Source organism: Mytilus galloprovincialis, chromosome 7 (genome assembly GCF_965363235.1).
Source record: "Mytilus galloprovincialis chromosome 7, xbMytGall1.hap1.1, whole genome shotgun sequence".
In the NCBI taxonomy this organism is placed as follows: Eukaryota; Metazoa; Mollusca; class Bivalvia; order Mytilida; family Mytilidae; genus Mytilus; species Mytilus galloprovincialis.
This window is the reverse complement of record NC_134844.1, coordinates 35,213,585-35,229,395: the sequence shown is the minus strand read 5'-3', so window position 1 is coordinate 35,229,395 and position 15,811 is coordinate 35,213,585. Positions and strand designations below refer to the sequence as shown.

General features: G+C 30.9%; 1 protein-coding gene across 4 annotated transcripts in view; it reads left to right on the top strand.

Moving 5' to 3' along the window:
• Positions 1-1,747: 1,747 nt before the first annotated feature.
• The window catches only part of LOC143082866 (tetraspanin-18-like), a 28,167-nt gene continuing 14,103 nt past the window's right edge, over positions 1,748-15,811 (top strand). Inside the window, exons 1-3 of one of the 4 annotated variants that reach the window (XM_076258826.1) lie at positions 1,748-1,864; positions 10,235-10,287; positions 15,670-15,746. In XM_076258826.1, the coding sequence (XP_076114941.1) occupies positions 15,681-15,746 (66 nt within the window). In that variant the 5' untranslated portion in view covers positions 1,748-1,864; positions 10,235-10,287; positions 15,670-15,680. Of the gene's footprint in view, positions 1,865-4,046; positions 4,200-10,234; positions 10,288-15,669; positions 15,747-15,811 lie in introns of those variants that run through there. The other 3 variants (XM_076258825.1, XM_076258827.1, XM_076258828.1) reach the window with 3 other exon arrangements.

Sequence of the window (15,811 nt, the reverse complement as noted above, 5' to 3'; positions counted from 1 at the left end):
AAGTGAAAAAGTATTTTTAAACAAAACGCATTAGACTAACAGGTCGAACAACTGATGTTCTTTAACACTGCTGACTGCCATTGGCGATTGCCAAATAAAATTGATCACAAGATGTAACAAAATGGATCTAATATATAAATTTAATACTAAACAGAAAAAAATTAACTTGTGGCCACGATGTTATGTCACAAACATACGGTGTCAATATTTTTTTAGTACACCAGATCCGGATTTCGACAATAAATGTCTCTTCAGTGATGTTAGGGATCGAAACGGTATTATATATATATATATATATATATATATGAGGGTACTTTTCTAAAAATGAGGGTACTTTTTATATGGCCTTCCAAATACCGTTTCGATCCTTAACATCACTGAAGAGACATTTATTGTTGAAATCCGGATCTGGTGTACTAAAGTGTTAAATATTTGTCTTTCGTTCATTTTTTTTTGTACATAAATAAGGTCATTAGCTTTCTCGTTTGAATTGTTTTACATTGTCATTTCGGGCCTTTTATACATGTAGCTGACTATGTGGTATGGACTTTGCTCATTGTTGAAGGCCGTACCACGACCTATAGTTGTTTATTTCTGTGTCATTGTGGTCTCTTGTGGAGAGTTGTCTTCTTGGCTATCATACCACACCGTCTTTTTTTTTTATAACATTGATAATTGGCGTTTTAGTCCAATATTCAGCACTATTGGATAATTTGTGGTTTACTTACTATTTTGTATCGGTTGAGAAAGCCGGAATGCCTAGGGAGAACCTTCAACCTTCGACAGGGAAACTGTCAATCCTAGTCAATTAAGCACCTGTCATGCACGGACTAATAGATAACATGAATCTTCTTTTTATTTGTGACCTTCATAATCAACATAAACATAGGAATTAATATTTCTGTTTCTAATAAGTCTTAAGAGTTTAGTCTAGACGCAATGTGAGGAGTCTAAATTCAATTTAAGTTTGATATTGTTTTACTTGTGTTTTTGTCGCCTAAAATTTACCTCGCCTGTGAATGTACATTGAGCGCCAGCTAACAACTTAAATTCTATTTTCAAATTTGAAATTTTGAATAAAGAAATATTAGGCTATGTCGGTAATTAGATATATTTGTCTTGCATTTCTAAGAAATATTAAAGAAATTGAATATTGCATTTTATGGAAAAAAAAGAGAGTAAAAACTTTAGAGGATTGTTTACCTCTGCTTACTTAAGCAGTTCTATGGTCAAATTTGAAGTTAATTTGTTTGTCCAATAAATGTATTTGATATTGGCCGTATTTCAGTAAAACATGCACATAATTTTAGGCTTTCGTTTTCGGATTTTCAGGGTTTTCCGCAAACAAAGCATAGATTGTTGTCATATTTACAAAAATTGGAATCGAAAACATAAATCATAGTTTATATTTTGAATTTGTGAGTTTGTTGATTTTGAGAAAAAATGAAAAAAAAAAAACCATTTGTATTTAATTGTTTCAGAAGTTATTAATACAATTTAAACGAGAAAATAAAATAATTATTGTAGAGAACAGCCAAATATGTATTTCTATTAAATTCATATTACTACTTTTTATTTTAATTCATGCTGAATTTCAAAAATTGCGCGATTGCTTTATATTATAGTTGTAATATGCATAACTGGTCGAATGTGTAATTCGTTAAGTTGTTTAATTTATTAAAATTGTCATGAGAGGTGACGGCCCTTAGGTGACATACTTATCTCATTACCTGGACATTTTTATCGTCGTACATCATCAGTGACTTACAACTAATTAAGATCTAGTAAGATATTTACAGGTCTAACAAAGGTTCTTAGAGTACAGAATGTAGGATATCAAGGTGTTAGCTTGTTTAGTATCAAGGTAAGCAAATAAATTAATAGAATAGACAAAAAAATATGGAGATTCAGAAATAAATTAATAGAATAGACAAAAAAATATGGAGATTCAGAAATAAATAAATATTAGAGAACCCGGAGGGAGCGTCATAACGATAAACAAACATTTTTTTATAAGACGATACCGCAAATACATCAAACGGAAGTGTATTTAAGAGTAGAACGAAGCACGACCACTTCGTATGAAAAAATAATGTTAAAGTTAGATGATTTTTGTGTTCCCATTGCTTGTGAAGGAGAATTTAAGTATATTGTGATTGAACACTTGAGTGAGTAGGAAATACTTCATGTATTTCATGCATCTATATATGGGAATATTTGAAAAAAAACATGGATTTATCTTTGAAAATTAATCAGCTTTATTAAAATCAGATGTGGACAGATATCAAAGGTAGAAGTCGAAAAGAGACCGTCAAAATTATGACAAAATATGAAAAACTACGAAAAGACAAACTTGGCAACAGTTTGCAAAACACTACATGTATACAAAACACTACATACAAAACCAAAGATTGCGCAAACCTAATCAGCTGATATTGATGCTGCTGGTATGCTACATCCATGGAAACTGTTTAACCTCCATTTGAATGAAATTCCTAATTCTAAAAAAATAATGTAGATGTAATTGTTGCAAAACTTGTGTTGCATTGTCATTGAAGGCACATTCGAACAAAAACTTGCGATCTTTGCCAGTATTTATTTTGTTTTGATACTTGCATTTAATCACTTTAACGTTTACGTTAATATCTGTATGTTATAAACTGTTTGGATTGAAAATATTCATTTTTCGAGAAAGACTTGAGATATAGAAGATATGTCCAACAACTTTATTTAAGTTGCCATTACCTTAGAAATAATAACGCACCGAACCAGTGTGTACTGATTAAAAATACGTGAAATGTCATATCAGAAAATAAATGCGAAATGGTTGTTTTTGTCTTTCTGTGGTTTTAACGTACGTCTAAGTTATTAAGGATTACCCTTGACATCGTTCTAAATTCTGACCGTGGATAGAGATGGTTCTAGTTTCTAAATCGTATATTACTTAAAGTTAAAAAAAACAACAAAAAAAACTTTAAAATGAAAAACACTGCTTCTTTCTATATTGGTTTCAACTTATACTGTAATATTTATTCCTGCGGAAATTATATTCCAGAATATTTTTTCCTTTTGGAACTTATATTATGAAGAAACTTTTATTCCGTGACAGAGTACGAACTGCATTAGATATATAATCATATAATTATCTATGATTATAAGTCATCCCTAGGATATCATATGTCTGGAATACGAGCATTATCTCCGAACTACAACATGTGCTTTACAGATTAGTAATAATCATATCTACATCGCTCTTTGATACATATTTGCTAAGAACCCCTTTATTCACGCGCGTAGGTATGATATGAAGTCTTCGTTTTTCTTAAATATATACCAAAATGCATGTATCCTTGAACATGCAGATTCAGAAATTGTTACATATTTGAATTATTTAGGTTGATGTTGAAAACTGTGTCTATTCATCTAAATATACTCTATTTTGTATACAACTGTATCATAACTGCCTCTTGTGATTGGATAGATTATCTTTGAAGTGTTATTGATAAGCAATCTCAAGAATCCGATAATAAGCGGGTAATCTATTGCATAACACAATTAACCATCTCTAATTCATTTCCTTTCCTCCAATAATTAACTTTCCAATACATTCCACGTTTTATTTGTAAACATTCTCACTTCTTTCGTCTAAGAGAACGGAGAAGAAAATCCTTAATGATCCTCATGACATTTATCGGAGGATAAAATATCACCAATGAGTAATATTAAGAATATTTTTCTAGAGGCAACTTGAGGGCATTGACATTACTTTATACATTTTGTAATTATAAACATCATTAAAGAAACATTAAATGATTAAATTTGCAGTAGTTTACTCCATTGCACGTGTTCGATATTTCGTCATTACTTCATTTTGGAAAATTTCGATTTTTTCGAATGCAACTGTATTGAAATTAACAATTTTTGAATTAATATTCCGTTATTTTCACAAATAAGCGGTATTATTATAAGAAGATACACATGTTACCAGCTTTCCTCCTAAATTTCTAAATGATCAGCCGATTCAGCTGATAACCCTCCTCAGCACGGCACCTCACCGAACTGATATGTATCATTTCTATCTATGTATTGTACATACAACAGTTGGCAGTGATCGTGCTAATTTCTACAGAGGCTAACTTCAAATTTATTCTGAACTGGAATATACTTCCTACATAATGTAGTCAAACCTAGGCTCTTAGGTAAGTTATAAAATTGCAATATATGACTTAATCTTTAATTTTGCCTCGAATTAATTGTGTAGATTAAACTTGACATAACTATTTAGTTATATAAAGCATGTGCAGTATCAACAGCTATTTAACAGTACAGAAAGTATCTTTGTGGGAAAAAAAACCCAAACTGTCTGTTTTCTGGATTGATCTACAAAAAGTATGTCTTAACAAAGTGTAAAAAGTTACGTAACTTTGGATATGAAAGTAAACACTTGTATATATTTTTGACATAAAACAGATGACAAAATTCCAGATAACACAAAAACGATGTGTTTGAACTGAAGGCTGTTTTATGTGTTATATCTCATATACTATCTCTTATATTTTTTCTTGGACATGGTATTTTTGTCAGCTCCTGGACACATTATTTAATTTAAAGATAAAGAAGAAAATACGAAAGATGAAATTTATTATATAACTTTCAACAACATGCAACTATTAATGAAGGCTGTTTTATGTTTTATGTCTCATACTCAGGTTTCATATGCTATCTCTAATATCTATTCTTGGACATGGTATTATGGTCAGCTCCTGGACACAGTGTAATTTGATTAAAATATAGACAAAGAAGAAAATATCACGACATATTTATGTTAGTCTGTTAGACAGTTGCAACAAGGTGCAACTTTTTAATGAAAATATTTGATAAACGTTGATTGCTTTAAAATGTTTAACTGTTTGCAATTAAGCAATACATGCATACGGTTGAGAATGTTTGTTCAGACTATTAGTTTTTATTGTTGTAAGTGCCCTTGTAATTTTCCGCCTTTGATAATACACCTCTCATTGTCAGAGTAAATGCATTTTACAGTCAGAAAGTTTTTGTTTGGTAAATATCAAACGGAAAGCAATCTATTTTAGAAATACTGGCATCTTACTAAAATTCTCAGCAAATCTATTTTGGAACATTTCCATTCCCCCAATAACAGCAGCTAAAATGATATAATCTTTGGATAGAAATTTTGAATGAACGAAAAAAGGCATATAATTGACTGTTTGGTATACGCATTCCTCATCCTGCATGCTATGTTTAGCATAGAATTAAGAGCAACGTTTAATACGATATGACACAAGACAGATGTTTACATATTGTTTGGTTGACAGAAATGATTTTATCTAACAAATATATACTGTACTTGTGAAAAAGATCTCTTAGAGATAAAGGTTTTATACAGACTGACCTTGGACATTTAAACAAATTCTAATTGCTATGATAAGTCTTAGACTCCTGTTTTATTCTTTCAAACCAATTCAATATCAGTTATACCAGAGATTTCATGCAATGGTGACTTAAGCTGTTCAGTTTGTAAGGACCGTAACATAATTAATTCCATAAGTATATCGACAAAAATGTCAAGGTCCATGATACTATATTAAGTATAAATGTATAATTAATACAATGTGTATTGTTTATTACATTGTCATATACCATATAGATACATAGAAATATTCGAGACATGTCATTTGATGATATATGCTTGTCTTAACCAAGCACCTCCTACCAACAAACAAGGTTATCCCAGTTCATAACAACTTACACCCCATGTTTATTGTTTATGGTACACTGAAGATTTAAGCATATAAACATGTTTGAGAACGAAAAGTCCACTAGAAAAAATGTCTTGATAGAGAAAAATATATTTTGACTAACTTGTACGTCATTTGGTCTCTAAAGACATTTGTGTTTTATTTGCAATCGTATCACATTTTTGTATTACCCCCCCCCCCCCCCCCTTTTCCCCCACAAACTCCCCACCAACCACTCCGTTTAACTAAATTGAATAGCACTTTACGGCCAAAATCAAGCACCACACGAAGTATGGACTGCACATAATTCAATCGACTCTGTGTATTCGATCATTTTACATAGCCAAGAAAAAGTATATTGGAAACATCTTTTATTTTAGTGCCCATTCAGATATCTCGAAAAGAATTACCTTAAATAATATTTTATTTCAAGTAGTACAGTGCATGATAAAGTTTTAACGTTTATGATAACATATACCTTACATGCAATATTCTCATTCTTCATCGTTATCAGCCACTTTTTCTGTTTATATTCAGAGATAGTACTTATCCCGTTTATATTCAGTGATAGTACTTACCCCGTTTATATTCAGAGATAGTACTTACCCAGTTTATATTCAGTGATAGTACTTACCCCATTTATATTCAGAGATAGTACTTACCCAGTTTATATTCAGAGATAGTACTTACCCAGTTTATATTCAGAGATAGTACTTACCCAGTTTATATTCAGAGATAGTACTTACCCCGTTTATATGCGAATCGTTATAAATACAACTAAGATTAAATACCATTTAGAAATACTGTATACCATGTTTATATGTGAATGTGTCTGTAACATAGATTCTTTGCTCTGTATTAACTATACTGATTTCTAAACAAATTTTGGTAGCTTATAGTTTAATATAAAGTGTGATCCACAACAAGGTTTGAATGCTTAATAAAATAATTTTATAAAGCGTGATCCCTAAACAAGGTTCGAATGCTGAGTAAAATATAAAGTAAGATCCCTAAACAAGGTTTGAATGCTTAGTAAAATATGAAGTCTGATCTCTGAACAAGGTTTGAATGCTTAGTAAAATATAAAGTGTGATCCCTAAAACAAGGTTTGAATGCTTAGTCAAATACAAAGTGTGATCTCTAAACAAGGTTTGAATGCTTAGTGAAATATAAAGTGTGATCCCTAAACAAGATTTGAATGCTAAGTAAAATATAAAGTGTGATCTCTGAACAAGGTTTGAATGCTCAGTGAAATATAAAGTGTGATCCCTAAACAAGGTTTGAATGTTTAGTGAAATATAAAGAGTGATCCCTATACAGGGATTGAATGCTTAATAATATATAAAGTGTGATCCCGGCCCATACAGGGTTTGAATGCTTAGAAAAATATAAAGTGTTATCCATAAGCAAGGTTTAGATGCTTAGTAAGATATAAAGTGTGGTCCCTCAACAAGGTTTGAATGCATAGTTTAACATAAAGTGCGATCCCTAAAAAATGTTTAAATGCTTAGTTAAAAATAAAGTGGGGTCCCTTAACAAGGTTTAAATGCTGAGTTAAAAATAAAGTGGGGTCCCTAAACAAGGTTTGAATGTATAGGTAAACATAAAGTGTGGTCCCTAAAAAAGGTTCAAATGCTTAGTTAAAAATAAAGTGGGGTCCATAAACAAGATTTGAATGTATAGTTGGACATACAGTATGATCCTAAGCAAGGTTTAAATGCATATGTTAAACATAAAGTGGGGTCCCTAAGCAAGGTTAAATGCATAGTTAAACATAAAGTGTGGTCCCTAAAAAAGGTTTAAATGCTTAGTTAAAAATAAAGTGGGGTCCCTAAACAAGGTTTGAAGGTATAGTTGGACATAAAGTGTGATCCATAAGCAAGGTTTAAATGCATTGTTAAACATAAAGTGTGATCCCTAAGGAAGGTTAAAATGCATATGTTAAACATAAAGTGTGATCCCTAAGGAAGGTTTACATGCATATGTTAAACATAAAGTGTGATCCCTACGGAAGGTTTTAATGCTTAGATAAAAATAAAGTGGGGTCCCTAAACAAGGTTTGAACGCATCGTTAGACATAAATGTGATCCCTAAGCAAAGTTTAAATGCATAGTTAAACATAAAGTGTGGTCCCTAAAAAAGGTTTTAATGCTTAGATAAAAATAAAGTGGGATCCCTAAACAAGGTTTGAATGCATAGTTAGACATAAATGTGATCCCTAAGCAAGGTTAAAATGCATATGTTAAACATAAATGTGATCCCTAAGCAAAGTTTGAATGCATAGTTAAACATAAAGTGTGGTCCCTTAAAAAGGTTTTAATGCATAGATAAAAATAAAGTGGGGTCCCTAAAAAAAGTTTAAATGCATATTTTAAACATAAAGTGTGATCCCTAAGGAAGGTTTAAATGCATATGTTAAACATAAAGTGTGATCCCTAAGCAAGGTTTAAATGCATATGTTAAACATAAAGTGTGATCCCTAAGCAAGGTTTAAATGCATATGTTAAACATAAAGGGTGATCCATAAGCAAGGTTTAAATGCATAGTAAAACATAAAGTGTGATCCATAAGCAAGGCTTAAATGCATTGTCAAACATAAAGTGTGAATCCTAAGCAAGGTTTAAATGCATATGTTAAACATAAAGTGTGATCTCTAAGCAAGGTTTAAATGCATACGTTAAACATAAAGTGTGATCCATAAGCAAGGTTTAAATGCATAGTAAGACATAAAGTTTGATCCCTAAGCAAGGTTTAAATGCATAGTTAGATATAAATTGTGATCCCTATACAATGTTTAAGTGCTTAGTAAAATATAAAGTATGACCCCTTAACAATGTTATCATAGACGCTTATTAAATATAATGTGTCATCATTATACATGATTTTGATACTTAGTAAAGTATAAAATGTGTTCCCTCAACAAGGTTTTAGATGCTTAATAAAATATGAAGTGTGGTACATAAACAAGGTTTGAATGTTTAGTTTATTTCAAAGATAAAGATTTCAATTTTGCTTCAATTTTTTTATCATTCATGTTCAAATTTGGGAATTACTTGTTGAGAACCATCTGTTATTAGTGATTGAATTGAGAGTTAAAACTTTGGTAAAACATTGAACTCAGTTTCCCGTAATTATGTACTGCCTCCAGGAAAACGTATCTCTCGGTTTTGGTTGTCCAGTTTTTAGACTCTCTAATTTATTAATCATGTATGGCTATCCAAAATTTAGATTATTAACAATTTAAACCACATTTCGTGATTCATCATAGACTTTCCATCAGTAAGAAATGAACGAAAACGATAAATACATATTTCCGAATGGTGGATCGTTATTTGTTTCAATCTGAATCGATTTGTATCAACCATTAGGGAACAACCAGTTAACTTTAAAAAAAAAGGGGGGGGGGTATGTTTTTCCGTCAAAGAACATTCTGTTTCCCAATTAGATGAAAAAAAGAAATTGTGGTCAAGCAGATGGCAAAAAACAAAAAAACAAAAAAAAAAACCAAAAAATCTGAATCCAGATTTCCCCCGCACAGTGTTAAATTAAAAAATAAATAAAATTTGATCGATATATCGCCGATACACTGAAAAAAAGATTCTGACTCAGACACAAAAACCATACCCCCCTGAAGTCAAATGGTTGCTCTCGTAAGGACAAGGCGGTTGTTAAAAATGAGAACAAACACCTTAGCAATGTACAAGTAGTCTAAAGCCATCTATTCAGTCTTGTTCTAATCAAGATGATTGATAATATAATTATATTGTAGGTGTGCATTGTTTTCATTATATTAATTAGATACACAATAATAAATCAATGTATACACACTTAGACATTGATAGATAAACATCTTGTACTTATGCCCTAAGGCTTTATCTTTCTTCTTAAAAGATATACATAAAACTACGATACGCAAAGTTCTGTAAAAACTCAAATCTGGCAAAATTACTTTCAATTAAGGAAAAACAAAAATAAAACCTTTTAAACTAACTCCATTTTACCGGCTATCGGTAAGGCAGATGCAATAGCTATGCAAATTTGAGATTTTCGATGGCAAAGTCCATGGTAATATTCAATGGCAACCAGCAAAGCAATACAATATATGCTGTATAGAAAAATCAGTTATGTCTTTATTGTATTTCCAATGACAAAAGGGATCACGTGTTGTAGTGATAGCCGGTAATATGGTTGCGCTCGACATTTGTAGATATCCATGAGAAATATTCTTATGGACACTATCACAGTAGATTTGTTTACATGACGTTGATAGGTGTGAATATTCACAGTTTTTCAAGAGATAATGACATTTTCTAATACACAAAACGGGAGGGAAGTTTTATGTAGTAATCCATGCTGCTAATGTGTAAACAAGGAAACATAATTATGACCGTTGCTTTGTCAGCCATACACAATTAAGAACTGAGTGTAGTACAATATAAAACAATCATATTTGTATTATTTTGTTTTTTCCTTAGGTATATATGTGCATTTATGGAATCTTTAAATCTACAATAGGAATAAAGTGCATGTAAGTATATATTTACTATCATATTTTGTGTACGGCTATTGCCGTCATGCCCAAACATTGATGACATTTAAAAACACAAGGAAATAATCAAGGAATAATTGAAAAAGAGGGGGGAGGGGTAAAAAAAGGGGGTAATTCGGCCGAGCGGTAATCATTATGAACATTTTTATATGCAATTTATGTGAATGACATATACATTGAGTTAATTAAACAAGGAATAGAACCATATGAAGTAAAAATTGTTAAATCTTTATCTTTTTATGTATGCTCTTCAGTGAAAGTATTTCTGAACTGAGACTACTATAAAACATGTTATAGTAGTCTCAGTTCTGAATTACAAAAAAAATGATAGCTACTGTATATGATAGTTCATACAAGAATGGTCTTGACATTAATTTAAGAAAAACGAAAATAGTTGTTTTTCGTAACAAAGGTGTACTGAAAGAGAACGAAAAACGGTATTTGAATGGTAAAATGATAAGATGTGTGATCAGTTTGTATATCTTGGTTTGTTATTAAACTACATGTATAACGGTACTTTTACTGTAACACAGAAAACACTATCTGAACAGGGTAGAAAGGCTACATTTTGTTTATTGATATATAAGATTTATGATGATTGTTATAACACTGAGACTTTGATATCCTTATTTGATACATACATGTATGTAACAAGTATTGTAAATTATGCTTGTTAAATATTGGGTTTCCATAAGGGAGTTGATATAGGAACGCTTCATTTGTATTATTTAAAAACAATTTTGAAAGTGAGAAAAACAACTGTAAACCATATGGTGTATTTTGAACTTGGGCGTTTACCATTGTATGTGAATAAATATGTAAGAATGGTACGTTACTGGTGGAAGTTATTAGAATCTAATAATTGTATATTGAATAGTATTTATGAAGATATGTACGAATTTAGTTTTGTTAAACCGAATGATAAACTCAACTGGAGTTGTAAGATAAGAGACATACTATGGTTAGCACAAAGTGTTGGAAATAGTCAATTATTTTTGCATGAATTTAAAAAAAGAAATGTTGATAATTATATAGCTGAAGGCTTGTCATTTTTTGAAAATACTTCAAAATGTAATTTGTATCAATATAAATATGATGGACATACTTTGCAATTTTATTTGAATCGACCATTGAACAGTTTATACCAGTTATATGTAACTAAATATAGAATTTATTCAATTCACATTCACTTAATGTAGAAACAGGAAGATACTTTAATATTTCCAGAAATGAGCGTGTTTGTAATATGTGTAATAAGAAAGTAATAGAAGACGAATATCATTTTATATAAGAGTGTGATAAATATGTAAATGTCAGAAGTAAATATATAAAAATATATTATTATAGAAACCCATCTACCTCTTTAAATTAATCTGTAAGAAATATAAAAGAATTGAATAATCTGGGTAAATACCTGTATGAGGCAGAGAAAATTCGTAACACTTGATTTTTTGTTATGTACCTTTATTACCAATGTAAATTGTATGCCAAACTCCGCTATATATTAATGCTGTATATGTAGATGTAAACTGTATAAATTGTGTACCTGTTTAATCCTATGAGCTGTATATATGCTTACGGAATAAAGAATTATCATTATCGTTGTCAAAACGGATAATATTTATTGATTTATTGAAAAAGAACACAATTTTTTTCTTCTGGTTTGAATGACTTTAGTAAACGAACAATTACCTGGTTATTTGCCGATGGTTTTTTTCAAGCAATAAAAAAGGATATTAGTAATGGTATAATGATAATACCGTTCTATTGCTGACGTCATGATAATTTTATATATGGGATCTTGTTAATCGGGTTTGCTATTCAACTTGAAGCTATCGGTTGAACGAATAATTTAGCTAAACATTAATTTCTTACACTCGAGAATCGAAGAAGCAGAAGTAAATATTATTATATAGCACAGGAAATAGTAAGTTTATATGTAGCAAAATACATGAAATTAAGGTATGCAATTAAGCATTTTGTCTGTCATTTAGCATTATTAATTTGCTGGTTGGAGTGTAATTATTTCTTTCGATCATCGTGTTACATATGCACCAAAATAGACACGCAAATCACCACTGCGTGCGATTGCTTTCATCAGCATTGCGCCATGTATACACCTTACATATATGATACAAGTGGTAGATCAGACGTATACTATGTAGACAAACATACTTAAACGTCAAGTACCCTAACAATAATTTAAAACTTTTGGCTGTATGTTTAGAATCGGTTCACAGACAGAACTGTGTTCCGAACAACACAATTTAAATGGGAATATTACCAATATTTGTATAAAAAATTAACAGTAATATTTACTTTCGTATATCATTTTTAAGTTAACATGTATTAACAGATGTCTACAAGTTGGATTATGCATCAATTGTACCATTGCATATATCTTGAAACATATTATATTTGTGTATGAAATCTGCGATCACTACATGACTTAAAGCCATAACAAATCTGATATATCTGTAATAATATTTTGCGAATTAAGAAAACGATCATGATTTATTTCCAGTTTGAACCTGAATACTTAAACAAATCATGATAGAACTTCCAGTGTCTTTAGTTCTATATAGGTCATGTGGTCTTGTTACATAGTTTTGGGGTTTTCATAATAAGTGGTCTTTAAAATAACTGATTCAAGATGATCTGAATCAGTAGTGAACTTCTGATTACAAAATTCTTCTAATCAATCAAGAACAACAATTATGGTCTATATCATGTATTTTGGTCGTTTTGATTTCTATGACCTTTTTACTGAAATGAAACCCTCTTACTATGTGCATTCACGAATCATACCAACTTTACCTATCAAATATTGTCTGTTCAATCAGACCACCGTTGTTCATTTTGAATTTTGGATAAGAATGACAGCAATAAATTCTGAAGAAGAATTTCACCGAAAACAATTGTTGTAATGAAGAAAATGTCAAACATATAAATAGAGGTGTACAAGAATACTTAACTCCGAACTATATCGAAAAGCTGAAAAGTTGAAAAAAAACCAACCTGACATAGACAAACGTTTGGGTATATCAACCAACGTCACGACTTGAAAACAACTGTCATATTCCTGACTTCGTGTACTTAGGCATTTCCCGGAAAATACCAAGTGATAAAATTTTTTTTTAATTTTCGAAGTAATAGACAACCTCGACCTAAAATAGAACCTTAGCCCAACTTGACTGAAAATCTAAAATTATATCAGAACTCGTGCGAACATCTACTGATGAAAACGCACCTCTGTTTCTAAACTCGGACAAGTTTTTTGGAAAGATTGTAGTTGGTAAATTTCTATGAATCAAATATCAGCACAAGATCTGCAACAATATATATATACTTGGCTTTCTTATCAATGTGATCTTTTTCAACATCTGCAGTTATGAAACAGTGAAATGTTTACAAATAACTGTCAGTATACTGATCCCTAATAGGTGATGATTTCCGTTCCTCGGCAGTTATGAAAACAATGACAATCACATGCAATCATGGCAATGGCATGTTTGAAACCGGAATTCAATGACAAAATAGTGTTTGAGGTCTACTAAAGGAGCATGTTTTGAAATTTTAAAAGTTTAATGACCGCGATCACAATTTCGTCTAAAGTCTGAGACTAAACTTACAGGTTACCAAACTCTATTCAAGAAATTAGCTTCAAGGTGAAAAATTTCATCAGCTGGTCAATTCATTATTGCCCTTCATGCAAAAAACAGATAATCTCATTACTCATAGTTGCACAGATATGTCACTACTAGGAGGAACAAAATGCATGTGTTTCCACTAATAGTAGAAGAATTAAAGTTCGTAAGATATGAAAAGTAGCAACTGTTAAATTTCGTGTTATTTCAATACAGCCAACCGAATATTTGATGACGGTTATGAACGTGCCTTACGTGCACTCCTTTATATATAATAGATAGAAGATGTGTCTGGTTTTCTCATTTCATATATTCTTCGTAGCCATCTTGCTACAAATACGTTACTGAGAAGATAAATAACCATCTTTTAATGAGTATTACATTAGCTACCTGCAGACAAATGCATATAGTTATTTTTTATTATAATTTCCATAATATTACCACCTACAGCTCCTGGTAAATATAGACACTTCAATATTGCACGACAAATACCAAGTGAATCACATGTTTTTGTATACAGATAGTTTACGTTCATTCAGTTTAAAATGTATTTTATCTTAAATTTAATAGGTGGAAGTTTTCTCCTGATTAAAAACTAATATTTTATTTTTCCAGGTTCGTTTATTACTGTTAAGGTTTTACTTTAAAAAAATCTTTGCAATAGAATCTATAATACTAAAATTACGAGGTCCAAATTGTCAGCCGTCATCACGTAAAAACGACGAATCAAAGAATTCAACTTTATATACAACTAATATAGTACAAAGGTGTAGATTAAAAATTACACCACTCCAGGCCCTTTTGTTTTCCACGTAATTAATATTGCCAATAATTAGGAAGTTCTGGGTCGAGTCCGATACCGATACCAATAGTATTATCACCTGTTACCTATTACCTTATCTGTACGTTCCGCATCTGACAGGCGCACCACCAAACGGTGTATTCAGGATTAATATGCTATATACACGGGTCATTATCACAGGGTTGAACTACCAAGGACGTATATATGTTAGTTATACGTCCTTGACACTACTAAATTGTCAAATTGTTATCTATTGTAGTATTTTAATCCGTAAGACTTTCTAAGATAACAATACGAATACTAAAAATCTGGACTAAAAATAAGTTTCAATTTGTAATCAAAGAATTCAATTTTATTTATAACTAATATAGGACAATGCTGTTGATTAAAAAATACTCCATTCATGGACCTTTTGTTTTCCAAATAATTAATATTACCAATAATTGATAAGTTCCAGTTCGACGGGTTCAAACAGAAAGATTTGAAAGCAGAGAAAATTGTGTATCTTATAATCGGCATGACTTTATCAGATGACAGTACTAATACTAAAATAAGGCTTGCGCATAGTTATATACTTTAATTCAGTCACGGACCCGCGATATCACGGGTGTGTTCTAGTATTAATAAATCATATATAATCTTTAGCATTATATCCCAAATATACGCAGAAAAAAGTCCCATAAAATCTAAATTGAGGAAAACTAAAACTATATGCATGTTCTTAGTGAGTTGAAGACCCATTGTGGCCTTGTGCTGTTTTCTAGTCTTTGGTCGAAGTTGTGGTCTCTTTGCCACATTCCAAATTTTCACTCTTTGTTTTATAAAGCAGATTATTACTAAAAACGAATTTTAAGTCAACATGGTCACAGAAACGCAATATTTTGTTTCAATTAGTCTTTCTTCAATTTTCAGATACACCCATCATGGCAGAGGGAAATTGTGCGAAATGCTCCAGATATCTCCTAATTGTTTTTAATTTCTTATTTTGGGTAAGTGAAATCTGAATGCATCTATTACAACAACAAACAGAAAATTAACTTTCAAGATAAAAGAT